Source organism: Artemia sp. Qi Xiang Cuo, chromosome 6 (assembly GCF_049724085.1).
Source record: "Artemia sp. Qi Xiang Cuo chromosome 6, ASM4972408v1, whole genome shotgun sequence".
Lineage (NCBI taxonomy): Eukaryota > Metazoa > Arthropoda > Branchiopoda > Anostraca > Artemiidae > Artemia > Artemia sp. Qi Xiang Cuo.
Genome location: NC_142799.1, coordinates 38,750,732 through 38,777,063, shown reverse-complemented (window position 1 = coordinate 38,777,063; position 26,332 = coordinate 38,750,732). Strand labels below are relative to the sequence as shown.

Here is a 26,332-nt window from a genome sequence, read left to right as displayed (position 1 = left end):
GAGTACACAATTTTGCCATTGCCTAAGAACATGGTTCTATCACGGCATTATTACTTTAAAGGAGGAAGTTCTTTACAAGAAAACTGCTTTTTTAAGTTAAACATTCTTTATCATCTAAGAATTACATCCGTTAAATGTAATATTCCATTTTAAGGTCTCTGATATTTGTTTTGCTGCACTGTACCTGGTCGATTTTTGATATATGCTTGCTGGACTCAAATATTAATAATGACCTCTTGTTTATACCACAGCTGTTGCCTATAATTAAATATAACTTATATATGGTCACTTAAACTCTGTCTAACACTGTCATTTTTCGAAATTCTAGTGTATGAAACCAATCGGTGCGGAATTCCTTCCTTTGAAGTGAATTTTTTCCTGGTCAAAGCTTTAGATTCTGTACTGACGAGTTCGAAATTGTCAGCGAATCCACCTTCTTTAAGACAGTTTAATGTTACCGTGTTTAAAAATGGTGACGGATTTGTTCTCTTTTTAGGTTGGTAAAGCAGTTTTAGAGAAAGCCCACGTTTACTCCGTAGACAAACATCAACCGTCTTTTGTTCAAGTTCCACCGCAGCAAGATGGACTTACTAGGAAAAACTCTGTGAATAATTTCAACATCGAATCGAAACAAGAAGACAAAGCTGGTAAACAGATTCAACCAGTGGATTCAGGTATCCAAACTGAGATTGTACACATGCCTTCCAATATTACTAAAATTCAGAATTCTAACGATCTTAAAACAAATTCAGTCAATGATAAGAAAACGAACTTTGAAACTAGTAGTGATAAAATCGATTTTATTGAATGTGGTGGATTTGCCGGTGATATTGAAAAATATGCTTCAGATGAGCCAGCAATGCAAGGGTTTACAGGAAGAAAACATGGTGAGACAACTGACAGGGAGTCTAGTGACAGTGACGCTGAAGGACGCAAAAAACCTGCCAAACCACCTAAACCTGAAAGGATAACTAAATCTGTCGTCAGAAATTCGGCTGAACTAGGTGACACTATCGCCCAACAAATTTTTGAAAACACAGAAGGTATGTCTCTCTCTTTCTCTCTGTCTCTCCCTCCCTCTCAGTCTCTTTCTGTCTCCATTCCTCCTCCTCTCTTTCCCAAATTTAAAATAGGGACGAAAGAATGAAAAAGAATTAATTTGCGTGGTTTACTGTTAACTATATGATTTTAGCAATAAAAATGCAATAATTTGTTGTTTTGTTTGTAAATTTAGAGCAATTTTTAAGCTTCATTTCTGTTTTGTGATTCATTCCCATTTGACTTCTCCTGATGAAATTTCTATATTCTCTTGAAAAAAAAAATCGTTTCAGAGAAAGGGGTTAAAAGTAGATTGAAAACATATTTGAGAAAGTAGGGCCAAAATTTTGTTTTCTTTCGGAATTTTGTGGACAAAAGTTCAAGAAAATGATCCAATTAAGGTGTCAGAAAATTTAATTTTAAATCATGAAAAGTGGCTTTTCTGTCAACCTATTTATTTTCTTTCTTTCTTTTTTGTGTTAAATGTCAAATGTAAATCCAACTCAGCCTACATTAAATAGCTTGTTGCCATTAATACTTACTAAAATTATGTTCTGAAGTTGGGCACATGACCTAACCAGGATTTGTCCTCGTAAAAGTGGGAAGATCTTTTCCCCACCTTCCAGTCTGATATGTCAACACCATATCTATTTCAGGTGTACCTGTAGCAGTTAATGATAATGGACGACCTCCAACAGCACTTCCACGACCTTCTACTCAGGTCTTTCCTGCTACCAAGTCAAGAAGTGATAGTAATGCTGAAAGCACTGATTTTTGAGATGACCGACAAATTGTGACATCTACCGGTGCCTTTTATAGCACAAAAAAGTTTGAGTCTTTGAAGTCTTTCATGCGTTAATTAGAAAGACAATGCTTAGCCCTTAGATGCACAACATCTCTAGTCCTACCCTCCCTTATTCTTTTGCGTAATGTTTATTTTCTGTGCATTTATAGCTTCGTAAGTGAGAAGTAGTTTCTTCTGATTTTAGGTTTCCTCTGATTTTAGGTTTCCTCTAATCTTCCTTTGAACTGGGTGGAAAATTGGCGATGTTTATGCTTACGATGTTGATTGAGTATTTCTACCATTGCTGAGCATTCAATGCACTCTTACGTTGCGTTTTCTAATGCTTGGGCTAAAAAGGAAACAACGTAGCAAAATCTCATAAATCAAGAAGAGAAAACTTAACCAAACAAAAAGAAAAAATGTGACTAAGATTCAATTGTTTTTAGAATTATATGGTTGTCCATTGTTTCGTATTAAAGAGGAGCTGTGCAACGGCTCAAGTTGTACCTAGGATTCTTCCACACCACAGGAAATTACATTACTTTGCTCTTAAGCATAGTATTTTTAAGAAAATAATTACCTTTTTACTCTATTAGGACCTTTAAATAGAACTACAGTTAGCCTAACACTTGGTAAAAAATACTAGTTGAAAAAGGATAAATCGTTATAGATGCTTTCGTAATATCTACAGTTCTACTCAGTTCTAATGTTACTTAGTGATTTCCCTGTAATTGACATATATTTGCATTCCAGATATTAGTTTTCAAATGCTTGCATAATCCTGGATAGATCATTATCCGATTTGTTTTCTGTAATTGCCAAAAAAATTATATAATTGTATAGTGATGAGTTTCTTGTGTCTGTCCTTTTTATGAAGGATTTTCATCATAAATTAGTGTAGAACTGCGATAGTAGCTTCAATATATGTGCTTTTATTTTGCCAGATTCTTTAAAAAAAAAGTGGAGATTCAGTGATTCTCGACGTTGCCTTTTATGAGGCCAACCAATTGTGCTTCATAGAATTTTTTTCGTCTTGTTCTGAAGTAATAACTAGGCTCGTCTTCTAAATAAGATGTCTTTTAGATGTGATTCATGCCATATTCTGTTTCAAGGACATATTTAAATTCATGTGAATAGAGAAAAAAAGGCTATTCACCCTAGCACCCTTCCAAAATGTCGATTAAGAAAGGGCTTAAACGAGATTTTTTGGAATTTGCCTGTCAATAAAGGTCAAATCTGTGTGTATTTATGTTTATGTGTTGTTTGCTTCCTTCTCCTCTGTTTGAATGCATTCGTCTAGAAGTTTATTGAACCCTTGATCAAAGTCCACGACTACTTGTTGTTACGTATTAAGACTGTCCCTTGCCAGAAATTAATGGCTGTAGACCCCTCATGGTGGAAAGCAGCTATTCAAAATGTATCCAATTAAAGAAAAACAGGAAATTTATAGGAAAGACAATACTCAAAAAGATTGGTTTGTTTTCTGTACATAAATTATAACGTGTATGGGTTAATGGAACAAAGGATGAAGCATGCAAAATACACCGGGTTATCTCATTCTCTTTCGCAAAAGACGCGTGTTGGTACAAGCCAACACGCTGAAAGATAAGGGTTGTGGTATCGACCGATCCCTGATGCATTTGTTTAGTACGACCTTACGTTTGGATGTCAAGAGACATACAAGCTTCATCCTGCTTTTATACGTATGTGCACAAAAGGGCCAATTTTGTAATACTTAAGGTTTTAAAAATAAACGATAGGTAATGTTGACGTTCCATTAAGAAAATCCATTTACCTGTATAACTTAAATTTAAGACAGAGAAACGGTAGGCAAGGTGTTTGTTTCTGTTTAGGGTTCTTTCTTTTCTTCTTAAGTGGTAAATTTAGAAATCAGAGTAATACAGGTAGCCTACTCCCCAGATTCTCATTAGCCGGGGTTTCTGAAAAGAAGACAAGAATTCAAAATCTGGTTACCCTCTTAAGGCACAGAGAATATCACGATTTTCTCATATTTACGTGAGTGATTGGACAATTTTTGTCATGTTGACGAATTTGTCCCTCCTCCTGGCCTTCGAAACAAGTCTTGCATACATGCCTGGCCTTCATATTTTTAGAAGAAGGTCTCATAATTTTATGTCAAAATTTTGAATATATTCAAATCCAGAGACGCTTCTTCTTCTCAAATATCATCTGTCGGAAGTTATGGAAAGACCTATATTCGCCAAGCTAGACGAATACAAGTGGGTAAAACTCAGCTCCTTACCAATCAAAATTATATAATATAACTCATAATATGTGACTCAAATTTCCAGTTTTGAGGTTGCTATCGACTATTGCGAAGCTAAGATTACAATTTGACTACATCTCTTGTCCTAAAGCAGAACATACAGCAAGTGGGTATTTACGGGAACTCAAAATTAATTATTTTAAATGTGAAGCTGAAATTGCAATTTGAGCCTCGAAGATATAACGCTTTGAACCTCATTCTTGCAATTAGTGGATCTAAAACCCTCTGAAATACCAATGTTGGTGGAAACGTTATATATGAAATAAAGCGTATTACGCACAAATTGTGATAAATTTTACAGTAAATAAATCTTAGAATAAAAATCATGACATCGACACTGCAGAACCTTGGGGGTCGTAAATTTCAATTTTAGAGTTTGCGAGGTCATTTGTATACCCCTATAATTATCTTCAAGTCTTGATTGATCATCATAATACATCAGAGATTTTCCTTTTCTTTGCCAATTGGGCTTGTTTCCTTTGGTATCTATTAATAAACGCATTCAATTTCAAAGGCGTTATGTTCATCGCTTGAAAGAACACTGTCAGTCAGTATGTGACTAACTACACTCTTTGTAACATATACCTTAGACCTTAGCTCCTCCTGTACCTCCAGAGGCACGTCTGATTGCCACTGAAGAAGCATATTCGGTGGTCTCGATCCTGGCGTACGGATAACATGGCTAAGATAGCGCCATCTTCGTTGCCTGACTACATCAGCGACATCAGGCTGGTTTGTGTAGTGGCGAAATTTCAATTTTGTTATCCTATCCTTCCAGTTAATGTTCAGGATACATATAACAGTTATATAATTCTCACGTTGTGCTAAGGAAACTGACTAGTTAATAACTTAATTTTGGCGCTCTGCCGATAGCTGCAAGACAGATATTCTTGCTTTGTTAAAAAAACAAAAAAAAAGCTTCTGAGCTTAGCAATTAAATCAAACTCGGTAGTGGAAAATAGTCTTGGCTAGAATTACCTTGATTCCAAACCTTTTACTGAAATTCGTTTTTTCGTTTTTAGAGTACGGCTTAATCGCGGTAATTGCCCTTAAAATAGAACTATGTTGTATTGTTGATTGCTCAATTTAGTTTTGGGTTATAAACCGATTGATTATACGCTAAAAATCGAAGTGAATCTCTGTCGATCATCAGAAGAATGATACTTGCTAGATTGTTCGATCATTAACAAAAAAGAAACAAAATACTTCCTCGAAAGTTGCCAGATTATTTAATACTAAAAGTATGTATTACAGTAAAAACAATGCTTGTTCAAAAATGAATTAAGTGAATCATTCAGACTTTAGAATCGAAGCGAATAACTGATGGTCTTAAAAGTCCGAACTGCCAAGGTTTTTTTAAGTTTACCAAATATTTGGGACAGTTGCTGAAATGGTATAACGTTCAGGCTTAAACTACAATTATGTCCCAAATGCTTTAGTTTGAAGGTGCTTGAAGAGAATATGATGTAACGTTTGAATATGTACCAGTGATTTTAATTTTGCTTAGCTTGTGTCCTTTGCTATTGATAAAAGTTACATACGTTGCTGTTTGTTTACCGTTGCAGTTGGCTTTTTGTGTATCTGATATTATGCTTTATTTAAAAATAAATTTTCAAACAATGAATGAGTTATGTTGTTTTAATACAGATGCTGATCTTTCCTGTTTTACACTTCAAACAATTTACAAACAATGAATGACTAATGTTATTCTAATATGGGTGCTGATCTTCCTTCTTTCACTGCTGTACGGTTTTTCTTTTCTCTTAATCTTTCCATAGCTGTCCGTTCTCTCCTAGAAAAAAAAAACTGAATGAGAAACAAAATAAAATGATTTTGACTCAAACTCCTTTGCATTACAGCTCAAACACTGTTTTGTGTTTTTGTTTCTTTTTTTTTGCCAAGAGTGGGTTTGAGAAAAGAATAAACTCTACCCAAAAGAGGTATTACGAAATTCTAGGATAATATATTACAAAACATCAGATCTCCAAATCATGGCCGATGGCCAACTCGGCTTGCGGATTTTTTCTTGGTGAGTCGAAGTTCTTTAATACTCAATAATAAAAAAGATTTTCACAAAACTATCAAATTAATCCCCCACAGTGAGGTGAACTCGTGTATGGGTCATAGACTTAACAATAAAATAATTAATACTACCTCAATTGCCGGAATAAAAAGATGTTCCTTCAACTCTCCAAATCGTGACAAGAAACCCAATAAATTCGAGACAATAACCAAACAAAAAATAAATAAAATGAGGGCTTCCACTCCAGAATCCAAGTTAAATTAATAATTACTGATTAGACGATTCTTCAAACTAATTTTATTGCTAACTAGGGATTTATTTAAATCTGTAAAACTATGAAATTTATTCCAATTGTATGTAATGCTATATGACCTTTCAGAATTTATTAAAGGCTAATGAACTCCAGAACTGCCACGGGTCGAATAACCATGTAAAATCTGATTATCATCCAGAAAAAAACATATTATGCAAATAAAAATAATCAGGTAAAAGACTAGGGATTTAGCTCGGAAACTGTATAATTTGGTTTCATTGTCTTTACCGCCCGGTATATCCTGTTAAATGCTGCACTTTTCTTATTTCGGTTATAATAGTCTCTACTTTTAACTTTCCATAACTCAGGGTGATCCCGGTATAACTCTATTAATAAACAGATAAACTCGCTTTCTGCATTTTTGTTTACTTCCCATGTGTCTTCCATTGTTGTTGGCGCGTGACTGACGCAATACTTTAACAAAACTAGTGTAGATGGTCAATCACCGTCAACGCTTGACTCAAGCGTCAAACAGGTCCCTAGACGGTCAATGTCAAGACGGTCGAAAATGTTTTATCATATAAAGAACGGAATGAAAAGAAGGGAAAAGATCCAGTGGAAGAAATTTGTTGACGATTTACCAGGGTAAGAATATGGGCTAGGCAGGCAATTTTTCAATGTACACAGAACTTTATTTTGTTGCCTCTGAAGAAGAAGAAAATGAGTTTTAAAAGTATTCGAAAAAATAATATGACAGTAATTTATATATGAATTTACTGGAGAATGATAAAAGAGATTTCAGGGCTAAAAAGCGGCAAAATAAGTTTCAGATGGTTCATCATTCCAATATTCCTTAACACTTTCATCCGAAGATAAAGGACATGGCTTTTGAATGATAAACTTGAATCTACAATTATCTCTTGATATTTAATATTATCAACTCTTTCTATTTCTACGGACAGACCCCGAATATTAATCGCCATCCCTTCCTATGCTGTTCTGCCAGTACGAGAGAAGACGATGAATTTTGTCTTGGCACAATTAATAGGCAATTTACTTCTTGAAAACCATAGGATAAGCCTCCTCAGTGTTGATTTCAACCTGAGCTTCAAAGACCTAGAGTCGGGCTGCTGATATCACGTGCCGTGTGATCGGCGAATAATATGTTAAGGCCAATATCTTTGACACTATTACTGATATCGTTCATACAAATGAGATACAGCAGTAGACCCAAAATAGACCCTGACTGAAATTCAAGTGTTGCCGGGGAAGAATTTTAATGTCTATAAAAGTCCCAAAAGGAATATCACCTTTGTCGAGGGCGTCATGAACAAACTGATTCATGACCTGAGTCATGAGTCATGGCACAATATTAAATATCCAGTTCTAGTGTTTCTCCTTTTCAATTACAAGCCTTGTGAAACAACATTTGTAATCCTTTTAGAAATTGGAAAAATATTGATGGCTAAAGAGCATTCAAAATACCTACGGTTGAAAACGGTTCAGCCCTTAGCAGTAATATGGTGCACATGTTTCAAGAAATAGGTGCATTAAATTTTTTCCATCGCTATTCACCACCGCTATCATCGAACCACAACAAGCAATGATGCCGCTTTGCTTCTTTCGTAGGCTCTGCTTATCGCTGCTAAATTTCGCTGGATACTTTGGAGGTGCCATGATTAAACCGCGCGAGTCACTCATGGGCCAGAACCTTCCTATTGCGTCCACGTTGGATGACACATGGTTAGCTCTGATTCACAACTTCTGTTCTCGTCTCCGGACGTTATATAGATCACTTGTTGTCAACAAGAATCGTTCCTTGCTCGCTCGGGTGTATAATTATTCTAAAAACATCTCATCTGCTTCTTTTCTTAAAATTCCCATTAAGAAGAAGGAAGGCCACACGAAACTTGTTCTTCACATATGGAAAGATCCTTTTTTAAGTCGTCTCTTTTTGTGGCATGGAGATACCGTTATATTGAAGGAGTACCACACTACGAATCCTTTCCCAGCCATCGAAAGGAGACTTGCCAAATCTAAAATTGATGTAATCAATTCTAATCATTCCTCGACTAGAACGATTTTATAGAATGTTGCTGAAGTACAAATTTTTTATTTTGTTTTTCTCTTGTTTGCACCCCTATTTTTTTTTTTTTTTTTTTTTTTTGACGAATAATGAATCAAATAAAAACATTAATATGAGCCAGATTTTTTAACTTCACGTTTTAACAAGGGAGAAGAAAGGAAGGACATTAAACGAACACATAAAGAAAGAAATACTAATACACTAAAGGAGGAAAGAAGAAAAAAAGAAATAAACAGTAAAAATTCGTTTCTGATGGGACGATAGGTAATGAACGCGATAAGTCGAGGAAGGATTTGGAGATTTAACTGAAGCAGATAGATTATTCCAATCGGAAATATTGGTAAATGGAACCAAACTGGGATCGGACTATGGGGCTTTGGAACGCCGTAGACGATTTGAGTGACGGAGAGCACATCGATTGAAGTGAAACAGGAAATTTGGGATAGAGCTAGCGGTGGCTTAATCTGCAAGCTAAAGATTGTTAAATTGAATTGTTTGCGAGAGGGTGTTCTGACCCATATGAGAGTACACAGCCTGAAACCAGCTTTTACGGGTCGATCCTGGGCGATTTCAAGTGGATTCACATGAGAGTAAAAAGCGTTTTCGCACTCAGAATAACAGTAAGAGAGGTAATAAACGGTGACTGAGTTTTAAAGCGAGTGATGTGATGTTCACGGTTTCATATCTAATAGAGAAAGAGTAAAACTGCAGGCAGGTGTTGTGATTTTGTGCCCTGCAGAGAATAGAATTTTTTCACGGTAAAATAGCAAAGAATTTCAAACTATACTATATGTATCCCATTTAACAAAATAGGATATGCGCAATACATCAAGAACGGCTTAGGAGAGAAGGCAGAGGTAAAACTAAGGACATCACTTGTACCCAGGCTATTGAAATAGCAAATGTGCGATATACCGTGAACACCGTAGGGGAGAAGCCTGAAACTCTCCAAAAGTTTTTGTGTGTATGGGGGGGGGGGGAGATAAATGGGCCTTTAAGTTTAATGTTGAGGAGGGCAAGGCTAAAAGTTTTACGTCTCCGACCCATCTATACGTTTTTGCGTGAATAGGGTCTAGCTAGTAAAGTAAATCGAAGACAACGTTACACCAGATTACCAAAATAGAGCATCCGTAATATCATGGAATGGCTTAGAGTATCAAGCTGAAACTTCCAGGGAGTATTTGTTTTCACTCAGGAGGGTAGCGCTAAATTTTCCCCTATCCACCTAACAGTTTTGCACTATCAAACCCTATGGGAGCTATAATCTATTCACGGTTGAATAGGGAGGTAAATCAAGACACTATAATGTTCCAACAAACGAAGAGGAATTTTTTTTTTTTTTTTTGGTTATATGACGAAACATTAAGCTGATTTTCAATTCTTCTGAATAATGAACTGAGATTCGATCACCCAACCAAAATTATATAACAAAACATTTATTACAAATCTATTGCGCACAACTACTGCTGATCAAGAATTCTGACAAGAAATTGAAATTTTGTTCAAATTTAAATCACAATCCAGCATTTTAATTCTTAAGCAAACGAACTGAAAAAAAAACTTAACAAATATTTGTAATGTTAACTACTAAAACAATATCAATAAAAAATTAACAGAAAAAAGAAGTTTTTCGAAGAAAAGAAAAGAGCCATATCAAAATTTAAGACGAGAAGAAATGAAGCCATGCAATAACGCAAACGACTGAAATTGCTTTCAATGAATAAATGAAACACAAAACGAATAGAAATTAATAAAGAAATCACATCAAAAGCAGAGATTACAGATACTGCTTTAGATGAAGAAATGAACTCTAAAAAAAAAATGAAAACAAATATTCGGTTCAATCTTAAAAGAACAGCTTTACCACACAAAAGGGTCAGTTTCTCTCCTACGCCTTCTAAAGACCAGAGCACCACTTGCGCTTTGCTGAGAACAAAATATAATCTAGAGAACCATGTTGAGTTTGAGACATGTAGCAACCTTGTTCGTAACCCTTGATTAACCGTGTAATGTTAATTTTTTGCTGCGTAGTTAATGATGTTATGATACATATAAACACACGCTCGAAATGTTAACCATTTTCAATAAATCGTAAATGGCACTCTGGCCTTTAGAAGATTGAGGGGCTGGTTGTATTATTCCAGCTTGCGGTAATTTTGTTTGTTTTATGTCTGACTTCGTTCGTTTTAACATTCATCTATAGCCGTATCTGTTATGTTTATGTTTATGGATATGATTATACATGTTAATTTTTGTTCGTTATGAGTTTCATTTATTTCTGTTCGGGTTAAGTTTAATTTAACATATGACTATTTCTGCTCATCTTAGGTTTTAATATGGGTTATTACTTTACTTTGAAAAACGTATTTTCAAAAAATTTTTTGAATTAATCTAAAATATAAACATATTTAATTTTGTTCATAGACAATAAGTAGAACAACAGGGAAATTTTTTATACAAGACAGTGGAACGCAACTTTAAATGAATATTTCGACCCTATATCCAAGGGCCGTCCTCAGCAAAACAAACAAAGAGAATAAAAAACAATATAAAAGGAACTTACATTAAAATTCAATCATTAAAACTGAAAAGGGTTTTTTTGTTTTTTTTTTTTAATCTTTTAAAAACAGCCCTAATATCATTACTTCAAGGAAGTTCACCCAGGACTTGAGTCCTGGTTGGACTTCTTTGGAATAATTATATTAGGGATGTTTAATAAAAAAAAAACTCTTTTCAGTTTTAATGATCAAATTTTAATGTAAGTTTCTTTTATATTGTTTTTTATTCTCTTCGTTTGTTTTGATGAGGACGGCCCTTGGATATAGGGTCGAAATATTCATTTAAAAGTTGCGTTCCACTGTCTTGTATAAAAATTTCCCTGTTGTTCTATTTTATTGTTTATGATGGAAAGGCAGTGTGGTCTTCGTTGCTATTTGTGTTGAATTTTGTTCATACTTAGGATAAGATAAGACATTTATTTCAAAAAATCGCTATCACAAACCCCGATGAGCCGAATTCTAATTTTGGACTCAATAGACGAAAACAAGACAAACGCATCAAAAAAGCTGAAAAAACAACGATACACTTATAACTAGCAAAAGCATGCAGAAATTAAATTGTCATGATGAATAAATCGTTCATTAATAATCATTTAAAACTGTTATGTTATCAATTTATCCAGAATAAATATAAATACATAAATGTTTCAGGCACTTATGATTAATTTTTGTAGATTGTTTTTTTTTTTTTTTTTTAGTCCACATTTTTAAGTTAGTCGGTTTATAGTTTCCGCTATTTGCCTTCATTTCCTTTGTCGTTTACACATTAGGTGCTACCAAGCACCTAATGTGTTTGAAGCATAAGTGCTTCCAAGCTGTTTTCTCTCCTTTTCCATGTTTTAACAAAGGAGAACGACCACAAGCATCCGTTCAGATTATCTGCTGAACCAACTTTTTCCGATTTGACACCGAAAACTTTTCGCTGTTATTAGCTTTACCCCTCTTTTTGTGGCTTCTAAATCTTTGATTTGTCTTGGATTTTACTCATTGATTACGGTTAGCCAATTGGACACAAACAAACTTAATGAACTGAAGTTGGTGTCTGAGCAAATGAAATTTTCTGCTTCTGTTCCATGTTCAAGAGACAATTCAATTGTGGTTCCCCATCCGGTTCATAAACCCTCTTACGCAGTAGTTTTTAGGAATATACTAGCTTCATTGAGCACTCCAGTTTCCCTGAAAAATAAGCTTGATACGCTTAATGATCATGAATGTATTATCTGTATAGCCTAACAGACTGGGAAAGCAGTGGGTTGTTGTGGCTTGTGTCTGCCGAATGTCTAGCAGCATCAGCCATTGGTGAACTGTCACATATCACAATAAAAATCATCGACCGAAAACTCCTTTGAATTGCACACAGTTCCTACAAGCATAACTCACAAAAAATTGCACGACACTATACATGGTTTCATTCGCGCAGATAATATTGGAGGCCATTTGATTGGAATTTCTTGATATTCCTGCACTCGACTTTGCTGTAACCGCTGGTTTACGACATAGTTATGAACTGTTCAAAATTTGGGGTTATCAGCACTTACCCCGGCACTGCATTCGATAGCAAAGCACCAATCATACGATTTCTAGATGCCGGCATGCTTCCCATGAAGTGAGATGCCCATGCTGTGCTGGTCCGCTCATTCGCGCAAGAGATATCCAAGTACCGCCCATCCAAAATGTGCTAATTGTGAAACGATCGTGTTTCCTATAGCCTGAAACACTCCATGCTCAGAAAAGCTCTCTTGGATGCTCCAAATTGAACCATGTTAACCAAAAAAAGCCTTTGTCTTGTTTCACTGAATATACACGGAACTAAAGATAGACTTATTGATCGATGAGCTTTTGCAACAAGATGTAATTTTCCTCCAGAAATATCTACACCCAAAGGTGATCGAAAACAGCCTTAAAAGGTCCTCCTCGCATTAAATTTTATTAAAGAAGCAAGAAAAACCAAAAGCAGGCTTTCTGGTAGTTTAGCAATTCTTATTCAAAGTCAATCCCAACCAACAGTCTTGCATTGTGACCCAAATATAAAAGCTATTCAACATGGCAAGTTAGCTTACATTAACGTTTATCTGCCTTGTGACCGTCGTGACTTACCATCTCTTTCAACGTTCCCTAGCGCTTGTTCTCGTTAAGGGTCGGTTCTTCATAGTATATGTAGAAGCAGAAATGAATGGATTATCTTAAGTCAATTGTCACTGTCAATGAAGACAAACTGGAATATGACCACTTACCACTCATTTGCTCAATATACTGTTATAAAGCGCATAACTGGAGGAAAATGAGCATTGAATTGTTTCTGTACACTGTGTTCCCTACTTGTCAAAATTAAAGTAACATTTCGCCTTTTATAGACCTCAGTTAAGTGTGACTCAGCAAAATTAGATTTAAGTTCGTATTACTTTGTGGAGTGTTTACCCAGAGATTAATACGTCAAGACAAAAAGTAGTTCTGGTTAGGAAAATAGATTGCTTGTGGTCGGCCAAGTTCAGGCGTACTGTATTCTCTGAAGCAAAAGACGAAAAGGGAATTTGAATCCGTAATCCTAGTCTTAAGCCTTGATAGTCACTGGAGTCTTCATTTTATCATCATCTGAGGATTTATGAATGAACACAGAATCACTGCCGCATTCACGTTATACTTTAGACCTGATTTTCATGATGGGTGGGGGGGGGGTCTCAAAACCTCCTGATTAGGAGTTTAAATAATGAGAAGTCGATTAGATATCTTAGAATTTGTTTACCTTGTCATTTCGACCCTCTTCAGGCAAAAGCTGAAGTTTTATGGCACAAAATAGCAGAAAACGCCATTGTATTGTGGCACCACTTTATTATTACTAGCCTCCGCCACTTATTATTACCTAGCTAACGTCACTTTATTATTACCTAGCCTCCGTAATCCTAGTCTCAGCGGATAAGATGCTCCTCGTGATACAAAGTCGTGGAAAAAACGTGATCAATAGTGAAAAGTGCTCACCAGTTTAAGCCAGTGATTTTAATTCACAATTTTAGTTTATTTTTCAAAGTTCAATGCCGCAATTCAGTCACATTTTAGTCTTCTGTTAAAACTTTTTTACGAGTGCCTTAATACCGCGTGCCCCCTTTCTGTATGAATGCCATTTACTTTTAAGTCATTTACAGTTACTTTGTGAAATATGTATCGCTCATTCTATTATTCTATCGTGCCTGATAGTTTTTTATCCGGTTTAGTTACTTCAATAGTTAGATAGGGAAAAGATGCATATTCTTCTATTAATTAACGCCCAATTACTGTTTTCTGTTTTCTAAGTAAGATTTATGAACATATTCTTCTTCAGGAAATACCTATAAAATGTGACTTTACAGATTACCAGATCGGATTTCGAAAGGGATTTGATGGCCCCCAAGCTCATCTTATTTTTGGGGAGTGAGATTGATGTTAAGTGGCTGTTATTATGGAAGAATATACTTAGCACGGGATGGCAAAAAAGGTCTTCGTCTATCTTTTCTCTCTCCTTTTTAAAATCATTTTTAGGCAATACCCTTGTGAATGTGCAAAATTATAAGTCAATAGAGCTTTGAAGTCTAAGAAAAATGAAAAACTGGACCTAGCCGGATTGGCTTCTAAAGGACTTAAATTGTCCAGCACTCGAAAAAGCACATATTTCTTACGTAAAAATGTACCCATATGAATCAAGGTGGCTGGAGAAATCTCTTCTTTACTGTTCTTAATTTGATTAGTTTACAATGCTGTACTTACCTTCTTCGAATTTTTTCTAGCGTTTCTTCGGTTACAGGTGCTGGAACAAAAGCCGCAGATTTTATAACTGTTCTAATTTTGTCCAAAGCATCGGCTAGATTCAATTGCTGAGATCTTGTTAAGTCTGATTTCATAACAAAATAGCCATCCTTCGTTATGCGATTTGGGTTCTAAATAAAAAAGGGAAAATCTCAGGCCTAAAGAGTCTGTAATCAGTTATAAAAAAAAAAGGAAGAATATAATTAACAAAAATGTTAACTGCAGATGTCGAAGGATTTTCCCAGAGGAGCGCCTGACGACGGTAAGAAGTGCTTAACGCATAACGCTCCCAAATCTTATTGGTGGATATTGGGGTAGCTTTAAGGTGGTACAGCGGTGGGAGGGATCGACTTTTGTCAGTAATCACCAAAAATCATGTCTAAATACTAGAATTTTCCCGAAAGGGGTTCTATGGACCAATGTAAGGGGTGACTTTTCTCTACCGTACCCTCTCGGCACAGCAGTTTTTTTCACATCTTCGACGATCCATTCATCATTTTAGAAAGCTATTTAGTAATAATAATGCAGAACCTAAAAATCGTCCCTCCATTCTGTTTCAAAAAATGCTTTGAATTGTGTCTACGCTCTGTGAGTCTGAATAATATTTCAAAATTAGCTAAAAAAAAAAAAGAAATAATTTTTTTCTTGATTTTTTTAAGAAGATTTGACTGTTAAAGAATGATTCTTCGTACAAATCTTTCCGCTAATTCAAAATATTTCTGTTTTCTAGCACTCATGGTTTTTCAGCATAATTTTTTAAAGTTTAAGTTGTTTTGGATTCACGTAAAAATTAAGCAGTGAGTCTTTAAATAACTAAGTAAAAAAAAGGTATTGCCCACTAAGTAGAGGACAAATTAAAAAATTGAAATCGAGCATAAATTAGATTTTACAAGATATCAAACTAAATATAAACGTCAATTCCTATGAACGAAGAAAACCAATATAAAACAAGCAAAAATTAAAAAGGACTTAATTTGTATGTTACGTCAGAACAAAATTCCGAGAAAGTCATTTAGCCAAAAAACAGTAAAATTAATGCGCAAATTTCGTTTTAATTATTCAGGTACGGTGATCCAAAATCAAAGCTGCATTAATTCAAAAACAATCAGAAATTAAATAAACAAAAAAAAGTTTTTTTAACTGAAAGTAAGGAGCGACATTAAAACGAGCAGAAATTATTCCGTATATGAAAGGGGCTGTCCCCTCCTCAACGCTCGGTCTTTACGCTAAAGTTTGACTCTGTCTCACAACTTTATTTCTTAAAACAATAAAAACTTTAGCGTAAAGAGAGGCGTTAAGGAGGGGACAGTCCCTTTCATATACGGAATAATTTCTGCTCGTTTTACATTTTAATGTTGCTCCTTACTTTCATTTAAAAAAGCTTGTTTTTTTTTAATTAATAGCCATATAGATCGACAAATGATAGAGACCAGATTTTGTAAAATTTTGTTGTCAGGTTTCGTCGCTTACCCGGAGTCATATTGTGTAGTTTGAATAGCTTTTTTGTCATGGAATAATACAATAAATGACACCAACTAGCGAGAATGTGGCCCTTAATGAATTAAAAATTGGAACATAAAATAGTGTTGCTTAGGTAGCATTAAGTGTTGCAGCAACCTTCAGTCGGATTTGCCAACAAACCTATTGCAGTTTTTTTTTTCTTTACTATCTAATGTAGTTTTCAAGTCTTCAACACTTTTAAAATGGCATTCTCTGAGAAAAATTTTTCTCTTTTAAAAAATATTAACCTATTCCTTAAAGATCCGTGGCAAAATACGCTGTTTCTGCTTAAAACAAATTTTATTCTTCATTTTCTAAAACGACATTACTACCGTTATTCTTAAAGTACGCCATCAAGATAAGTTAATACTGTATTAATTTGACCCAAAACATGAAACCTAACCCAACTTTTGTTGTTATATAAAAAGAATGATGCATGTGTAAGTTAAAACTACGTTGCTTTGCCTCAAAGCGTAACCAATGTTTTCGATTTATTTGATGGTAAAAACGACTTAATATTACTTGTATATTTGCTTAGTATGGATGGCTCTCATGGCGTCAATAAAATTGCTAAACTGTCCACAAAGTTAATAGACTGTTTTCCTCAAATGACTTCGTTGACTTTATTGCAGTCAGAAAAAAGTTGAGCTTTGTTTAACTTTTACCAGAAAGTTAGCAAAGTTTATTCAACAGCAAAAGATTTCTGGGAAATTTCTGGCTTTAAAAAACTAATAGATAGATATGGTCTTGAAGCTGATCAGTTACTCATTTCTCTAATCTGAAATACGTTACATATATGTGACATAAATATAGTGTCTACACATGGGCGTAGGCAGCATATTGTCTAGGAGGGGGGCAGTCAATAGTGTGATGGAGGGCCTTTTATCAACTGCTTTTCCAACCATCTGCTTTTTCAGCCATATCTAATGTAAATTTGAAGGTCTAGGGGGGGGAGGGGCTAGCAAGCTGCCCCCCTCCCTACGCCCATGTGTCTACATATATAGTAGAGTCTACTCGTTTAAAAAAACGAGGTTAGACTTTAAAAAGATCTTTTGATCAAGACTAACTTATTCAAGGGAAAAAGTGCTTAGAAAGAAGGATCTCTCAGCTCCATGCCTGATAAATTCAAGTTATTTACTAAACAAAATTGGTAAAGCCTAAAAGGTATAATTCTTGTGTGAACATTAGAATAGAAACTTTATGGCATGAGAAGTTTTATATAAAAAAAAAAAAAAAAAAAAAAAAAAAAAACTGCTAAATTTAACGACGCCGTGGGAACCGCACATTATACGACTTTGCAGATATTTCTTTTTGATTTTAGATCCGTTAAAGGTATCATATGCAATGGCCAGTGGAGCTGGTGGACAAAATGCGAACTAGGTTGTAACCAACGATAGATAGTAGGTTTCAGTCCCTTGATAAAAAAAAATTATTTTCGTCTTTGTTATGCAAAATTGGTGACCCTCGAATTTAAATTTATTAAGCATGCTTTGGCTCGGTCGTTCTCCACAGTTGCACTTCCCAGTGTCTACTTCGTTTCTCCAGCATAGCATTGGCTTTCAAACACACGAAAAAGCTCCGTATCTATTCAGATCTATATAAATACCTAAAGTTTTGCTGAGCCACCCAATTTATCGACGTAATACTTTTGTTGGAAAGAAATAGCATCTGGATGACCTTGTTTTATCAGGTCTCTGATTTAGAAAAACGGTCAGTAGAGAAACATCGAAATGTGGCCTTTGACATGCCGTTGTCATTCCTCCTTGATGTTTGAGTGATTGCATGTGTCTTCTTTTAAATATATTGTTTTTATTACATCTTTAGATAAGACAAGATAAAATGTTACATAATGTTGTTCTAAAGCAGTTTGCTAATAAATAAATTAAAAGTTCAAATACATAATATCATGTAAAGCAGCTTATATGTAAAAAGCCTCATGTGGAAAGCCACAATACAGATTATTGTCTGCCATAATGTTTTGTTTGTATGGGCCTCAAATCTATGCATGCTTAAGTACGGAATTCGTCAGCCGGCAACCATTTGTTCACAGAAAATGAGAGATTTTATAAAAAGCCTTTTGATCATTATCCACTGATTGGCTATCTCAGAATTTTTTCCTGGTAGCATTTCGGTCCTACTAGGGCAGAAATGTTGGGTTACAACATAAATAATGAAATATAGTCTCTGTGGTATGACCCTCTTTGTTATGAAAAAAAGACACTAGAACCGTAATATTAATTAGGGGAGGGCCTAGAATTTGGATTAATTTTTTCGTGATAAATTTGAAGGCTAGAATTTTCTGGCCTTTCTTTTTCTCCAACAGATGTGTATAAATGTAAGTGAAAACTATATACAAGAAAAGGGATTGACGGTCCCCTCTCTCCTTTCTGATCCCCCACTATTAACTTTTGATGGGTAATTTCAAACTTAGTAACTTTTACATATTTGGAATTGTGCATTGTTTTTATGCATAAGGATCGCTCTTTACCTGCCGTTCATTACCAAAACCAATTTGATGTAAGATGGGAATATACGGCAACGGATGCCTTCTTTGAAACAGTCATAAAAGAGGTGAATGACATAATGGACAATCTTATTATAGAGTAATAAAAATAAACTGACTAAATTCGCACGGCCTATCAAGGAAAAAACCTAGGACCAATTTCAAGCGAAATACAAAAAAAACTTGTTTTCGTCCATCTTCTGGTTATATGAAAGAAAAACAATGCCTAAAAATAAATGATCTAGACATACCTGTTCCAAAATTTTTTCTTTGAGTGCCTCAGGAATCCACTGAGCATTCTTTAAATTAAACCTAACGTCTACTTTGGTTGCAACCTTGTTCACGTTTTGTCCACCGGGTCCACTGGCCATTGAATAAGATACCTTTAACTGCTCTGAAATCAACAGTAAACACCGTATAATAAATATAATAAATTGTATAATAATAAACTCCGTATAATAAACAGTAATAATAAATAAACATTAAAGGAAATATTGAATAGCAACGAAACTGGTACATAAAAGCAAAAGTCCCTGGTTATTTACAATCAGGATTCTACAATTGGTTAAAAAATTGTCTGATTAAAATTCCACCCAATCACTCCCAATAATTGTAACCTTCACTTCCAAATTTACTTCCAATCAATCAGGATTATAAGGTTGCTTAAAAAACTATTTGACTAAAAATCCTCTTAGGGGCTCAACCTTGACCCTCCATTTTAGGAAGGTTTAAAATCCTTGTTCAAGTCCAGTTCTCAAACAAACTAGTAGCTTCCCTTAAAAAAAATTAACTCTGTAAGGTGGACTCTCCTAGACTAGTCCTCAACTGAGAGTAATTTAAATTTCAATGTCCCTGATATATAGGTAGCGCTTTTTAACTTCATATTAGCAACAAACTATAATTTCACACTTTCAAAGAATACACTCACAAGTCAACTACATAGATTCAAAAAATAGATTGTAAAGAAGTTGAAAAAGAGCATTTATTGTTGCTTTTGATTTTAATGCACCAATCTTCTAGTTGGGGAATGAGAATTATAAATTACATGGATCAAAAGGAAGATATAGAAGAGAAGCAGAGTAAAGCATTTGAAAATAGAACCTATCCTTTCAGGAAGCACAGCTTAACTTACTGAAGTAAACAAACACAATCTTCAATTCTTTCAATTATAATGTTGGCTATTTAAAACTTTAATAAAATAAAAAATAATTACCAATTGGTACGTAGCCTGTGAAATGTGTGCCATCACCAGCTGGTTTCTGGAAATTAAATGACGTTAAAAAAACCTTTTAAGTAAAAAAAAAAAACAAAGACTTTCTACAAAAAGTACAGATCATTGTGCATTGGAACTGAAACTTTAAAGACGTGTTTTGAAGAAAACTGTCTAGTGAGAAAAATTATCATTTAAAACTGATTCAGGAATGGTAAATATTACCTTAGTAGATTCTTACTACTAAAAATTTATTGTAACCAAAAAATTATGGGATTTTGAAACAGAGCTTGAAACCCCACGAAAATGGCGGCTGATCAAAACAATAAGTTCATCATTGGAATCCTCATGGTCAAGACCCTTGACTGGAGGATTTCAGGCTCCCATTTTGAAAAACTAAGAAAAATATGTTTTTTGCCTGTATTTTCACTGATGTGTCTCTTTTTTTCTTTTTTTTTCTCTGGTGCTAGTGAAACATTGGAGCATTGTAGAGCTGTTTAAGGGCTATATTGAAATCAAATACTCATATCTGCATGCTTGTTATAAATTCAGCTTGATAACGCCATTGTAAAGTGCCATATGGCCCACAAAATGGTACTTTTTTGGTTCCATTTCTTGAGCAGATGGGCTGAGAAGCATGATAAGGATACCATTGAAATTTACACTGTCAAAAGCTCTTAAACAAATATTTACCCCCTCTTAAACACTCCCCTCCCAGGCCTCTTAGTAAGTGAAGACTGTGTGTCTAGAACAAAAATTCCTAATAAAAACGTGTTTTCATTTAAATTTGGTTCAGGAATAACAACAATTATTTGTATTTATCTAAGCAGAAACGTTTCATCAAGAAAATAATTTCTCATAAATTTTAAAGAGCTTGAAATACTGATGTCTTTTTTCCTTCTTCTTCATTTCTCCAACACTGATAGGACAATGGAAGACAGAAAAGAACTGTTTATAACCTCATCTGAAAACCAATGCTTAAACTACACGCTTTACATAAATTGATCTTGACAACACCATCATAAAATGCCATATTGCACCAAAAATGGGGCTTCTTGTGTCATTTCTGGAGTGAAAAGGCATGGAACCATAAACAATCTTTGGCAATCTATCATCCTTCATCCATGAAGCATCCTAGCATCCTCAACCTTCCTTTCATTATAGCCCTAGAAGGGGGATAGAACCTCATTTTTTGTAGAGCTTATTGTTTCATATATGATCAGTGAGATGGGTATGGTATATAATCAATCCTAAGACAATTCCCCTGGAAAGCATTTAACAAAGTTTTCCCTGCCACTCAGAGCACCAATGTTTCAGAACCATACTTGACCATTGTCATTATCATAGCTTTCAATATTCTAATCTTGGATCACAGATTTATCTTTATATCCTTCCTAACCTTTTTGAGTTGTGAAATCTTTGCATCCACCATGTTTACTAATAATACTATCTAGGCAAGGTGAGCTATCCACTTGGCCAATCTCCTTATCACCCAACATCACCTCATCACGTTCATTTATTCTTAGTCTAAGCAGCCTAATTTTATTAACAATAACTTTCACACCTATTCTTGCATCCTGAACCCTCATAGTCTCGAAAAATTCACTAATTTTGCTATTATTATTATCTAGGACACTCAAACCATCTGCATAATTTAAGTCTAGGAGCATTTTACCTTCCTATTTGATTCAATGCTGCCTTATGGCCTTTGCTGCGTTTTTTAGGAAAAAGTCCATCAAAATTATCAATATAAGCAGGGATAGGACACAACCCTGTTTAACTCCTGATTCAATACCAAAACAGCAACTAACCTCACTTCCTACTTTAACTGCAGCAATATTCATCTTGTTCACAGAACTAATCATTTTAATGTATATTGGTAGGTCTAATGTCACCAGAATAATCTGGCAGCGCCAGATTATGTGGCAGAGTTCAATTGATGCCACTACTGGCTTACATTAGAGAATAGGTAATGTAGTCAAGTGGTTTCCATGTTTTTACAATTTCTTCCTGCACTGATATTACAACCAGTGGGGGTTTGAAAACTATACTTCCTTTGTAGGAGGTATGGGCCAAGCTATTGGGCCCAAGGTGCCATGATCTGTGTCACCACTAATATCTCAGTAACTATCTCTTTGGAAGGGAAATGGAGCCCTCTGTCAATATTGTAATGATGGCAATCCTTAAAAACTCTTTTCCTACCCCACCAGGGTTTGGGGAAAAATCATGAACCGTTACAGAAAAATAACTCACTTTTATTTTCCAATGTCAACTCTGACCAAACTCACAACATTAGTATAGAAACATAGACTCTGAAGTCTATAAATGAACTTTGAGGTCTGAAAGCAAACTAAAAACAAAATCACTATTTCCATAAAACGAAAACTTGTGTTGGGGTGGACCCCAGAATAGTACAAACCAATCCAACAAATTAGAGTTCAAATCAACTGGCTTTTTGGTATAACATTATCTTTCAATGACCAAGCTCAGCCAGACAGAAATAGATTTTAACCAAAACTTTACTTATTGTGAAATGACTGCCTTAGCAACAAGAATTTAGCTTCTACTTTCAAAGTATACTATAAGCCAGTGGTTCTCAAATTTATTTAGACACTGTACCCCTTTTTACCCATAAAACATTTTAGATACCCCTTTGCAGTTACCTAAGTAGCTATAGCTTACTAAGTAGTTACTAAGTACACTATAGCTAAAATATAAATAAAATTACCAGTCCAAGAATTAAAGGATTGTTTGTTGGGTTTTTTTTTTTTTTTTTTTTTTTTTGCTGTCTGCGTACCCCCTAAAAGTTTTTGTGTACCCCAAGGGGTACACATACCACATTTTGAGAACCACTGCTATAAGCAAAACTAATAAAAACAAACAGGCCATTTATCTGAAAAGAAAAAGAAGCACAACCCCAAACATGTACTTATCTTGTATACTATACAAGGCTAAGACCCTCACTAAAGTTTTTCTATTGTCTGAACCAAATGCCTATTAATAATCTATAACACTGAGGACTAAAAGGGTATGATTGATTCAGACACTTATTAATTATTAACCTAGAAGTGAAAATTTGATCAATGCATCCTCTCCCCTTCCTAAAACCACACTGTTCTTCTCTTAAAACTTTCTCCACAACATCTTTTAGACTAATAGGTATCATCATGCTAAGTTATTTGCTGCCCATGTAAACCAGGCTGATTCCTCTGTAATTATCACAGTCACTCTTATCACCTTTTTTATAACAGGTTTAATTGAATTGAACTTTTCCTAGAATTACTTGGTACTTCCCTTTTTCAAAAATTGTAGTCATAATCTTAAGTAATTTATCTTGAACTTCGTAACCACTATATTTCAAAAACTCATTTACCAAACTATCAGCACTTGACACATTATTATTTTTTAATCCTTTGAGCACTTTCTTTAACTTTCCTTTTTAAAATAATTTTTATTCACTTCCAAAATTTTCAGAGAAAATTTGCTCATTTCTAGGCTTACACCATCTTCTATGACTTTATCATGGCTCAATACATTCTCAAAATATTTTGCCCATCTCTCTTCCACACTATCCTTATCTCTAATTAAGGCCTGATTTCTGTCTTTAACTGGGACAAGTTAATTTCTCAACATGCTAACACAAGCTTTTACTATTATGCCATCTTGTTGCATCTTCCAGATCTTAAGCAATTATATCCATGGCCTTCATTTTACATCTTCTTCATTCATATGCTAATGCCTTCTCTACTTCCCTTACATTGCTCTTACTTTCATTTGATCTGTTACTCAAAACTTCTTGCATAAACCCCTACTATTTTCTACCAAACTTAATATTCAACCATTCTTGGACTGCTGGATAACTAAACATTTTCACCCTGCAAGATTAATTGTTGATACCAACAGAGCATGCATGATTTTTTTTTCTCTTTAAATAACAGAAATTATCTTAAAAATACAACCTTCAGTCCTTTCCCTTGGTGAATTTTCAAATTGTGTAGGTCTATGATACCCAACTATCTAGTTTGTGATAGTGTAGCCTAATGGCTGAAGCTACAACAATAGCTAATTTAGGTTATCATAATCTACAATAGCCTAGGCTAATTTGTCTAGATAGTAATAATGTGGTTTTTTATCAACCAAATAAATGCCAGCCTTTTCAAGTATCTTAATTGACCCATTTTGATCATCAAAATCTTTTTTTAATTAATAAGCAAGAAATAACCCTAAAAAGTTAAATTTCTAGTTGAGGTGGCTTATTGTTACCTTGGAAAGTAGTTGAGCTAGGTGAATGAAAGTTCCAGGAATGAATCCGGTGCCTAAATTCCTGTTACCTTAGTAATATTATAAGCCATGTGAAGGCTTTTTACCTAAATTTAAGAAATAGATTTACAAGTTTCAATACCTTATATATCAGGTTTGAGCAAAGGTGCAGAGCTCAAAACACTTTCCTTGTGCCTTATTTGTGCAGCATATCTATTTTTTCAAGGTTTCACTTCTATGAGACAAGGATAATCAAATGTCATAGACAAACCTGTATGAAGACTTCTTGATTTTTAAAAAGTAGCCTAAATAAAATTTAATCAAAGAGATTAACTAAAATGGAAGACTTAGGCCTATTTCATCTATTACAATAGATGAAATAGGCATAAGTTTATATTTTCTAGGCTTTTGGTTGTTATTTTGAGGCTACTTATCTTGAACTGACTGTAATGCTGTAAATTGTAAAGAGAAAAATCCAGGAATTACTAAATTTGGGCTGGAATTGCAAAATTTCATACTTACCTTGGTTATGCTTTGTTATGTTTAGTTATTGTAGTTTAGGCCTACTGGGAATTGTTTTCTCTATAGGAACATTTTGTTGGCAAATCAAAGATAGTAGGCATGTAATATTGGTGTCATTGAATGCAGGAGAAAAATAGGAGTCAAAGTAAAATAAATTCCAGGACAAGAAACAATTGAAAAGATTTCATTTTGTTTTTGAATTCAATAATTATGTGATTATTGTTTCTACCAGAAAAAAAGTTTTTAGACTCTTTATTGTCTTTAGACTCTAATTTGTCTAAAATTAAACACTGTCTGAGTAGTGGGGGTTTTTCAAGCTTTTTTTCTATTTCTAAGGCTTAGAAGGTTCCATAGAAGTTCAGATTATAAATCAAGACTTAGCAAAGGTATGAGCCTCAAAACAATTTTTGGGACCTTATTTGACTTGTAGAACTAGACCTATTTTTGAAAGCTTGATAAACTTTTAGCAGTTGGAAACTTCTTAAAGAAACATGTTAATAAAATAAAAGTAGTGGTAGATTTTTCAAATACTTACCAATTATACAAAATAGTACCAATTATCAAGATAGTTGAGAGACAGAGTTACCTTTAGAATCTGATTTTCATCATGAATCCAAATACAAAATTCATATTTTTTGCAAATTCTCACCCCCCCCCCCACCCTTAATAGTCAAATATGTATCCTGAATTGTATATTTACTGAAGTTTTCAAGTCACTGATTATTAGGATAGCTAAGAAATCAGATTTTCATCAAGAATCCAAATACAATATGTAGAAATATATACACTGAATTGGCATATATAGGGGGGGGGGCTGATATTGATTTCCAATAGAAATGATTATTATATTTGTAATCAGCATAAAAAAAGGCATCAAATGGTGTATTCACTTTATTCCTAACTCAATAATATGATTTGGTATATATTTACCATATTCACTGTATTCCTAACTCAATAATATGATTTGATAAATATTTACCTTTCATTGTTCATATAAAATAGCCTACCTTCAGGGCCCCTTTAAGGGCTTAAGATGTAATTAGCTCCAGAAGCAATTATTGAATTATGAAAAAGCATAAAAAAAGGCATCCAATGATGTTTTCACTTTCCTCCTTGCTAAATTAGGCTAGCCTATGCGGCCCACTACAAATTTACCAGCTTAGGTAATTTGGCCTAATTCAAGAAACATTCCCAAGGTATTAATTAGTATTCTACTTCTATTCATGGACTTTCATTGACCAGCGTAATTCAAGTATTTTCCAAGATATTGAAATCATCTCTCCTTGAATTTCATCCAACATAGGCTATATCATCTCCATTCCAATGAGACAGTTAGATTGGGCTAGTCTAACAAATTGTCTACCACCTACCTGAACAGATCTCAAAATATTCAAAGAGCTACCAGGGTATATATTCTCTAGGCATATTGAGCTTTTATATTTGGAAACTGAAGTGAAATATCTTCCATTTTGAGAAATCCAGGTAACAAGTCTTCTTCTCAACATTTTTCATAGGTTGAATATTTCGCCAA

The 26,332-nt window shown here is 34.4% G+C and overlaps 2 protein-coding genes across 5 annotated transcripts in view; one reads left to right on the top strand and one right to left on the bottom strand.

Moving 5' to 3' along the window:
• The window catches only part of LOC148951207 (uncharacterized), a 77,548-nt gene extending 71,815 nt beyond the window's left edge, over positions 1–5,733 (top strand). For 3 of the 4 annotated variants that reach the window (XM_089090719.1, XM_089090717.1, XM_089090718.1), the window contains exons 15-16: positions 497–1,043; positions 1,695–5,733. In XM_089090719.1, the coding sequence (XP_088946845.1) occupies positions 497–1,043; positions 1,695–1,816 (669 nt within the window). In that variant the 3' untranslated portion in view covers positions 1,817–5,733. The remainder of the gene's footprint in view (positions 1–496; positions 1,044–1,694) is intronic. The other variant, XM_089090720.1, reaches the window with a different exon arrangement.
• Positions 5,676–26,332, bottom strand: LOC148951206 (large ribosomal subunit protein mL62). The gene is made up of 5 exons (XM_089090721.1): positions 26,172–26,332; positions 20,023–20,068; positions 19,061–19,203; positions 14,768–14,937; positions 5,676–5,901 (listed from the first exon to the last, which is right to left on the bottom strand). Exons 1-5 carry the CDS (start codon positions 26,304–26,306, stop codon positions 5,814–5,816), a joined length of 582 nt encoding a protein of 193 aa, XP_088946847.1. The 5' UTR covers positions 26,307–26,332; the 3' UTR covers positions 5,676–5,813.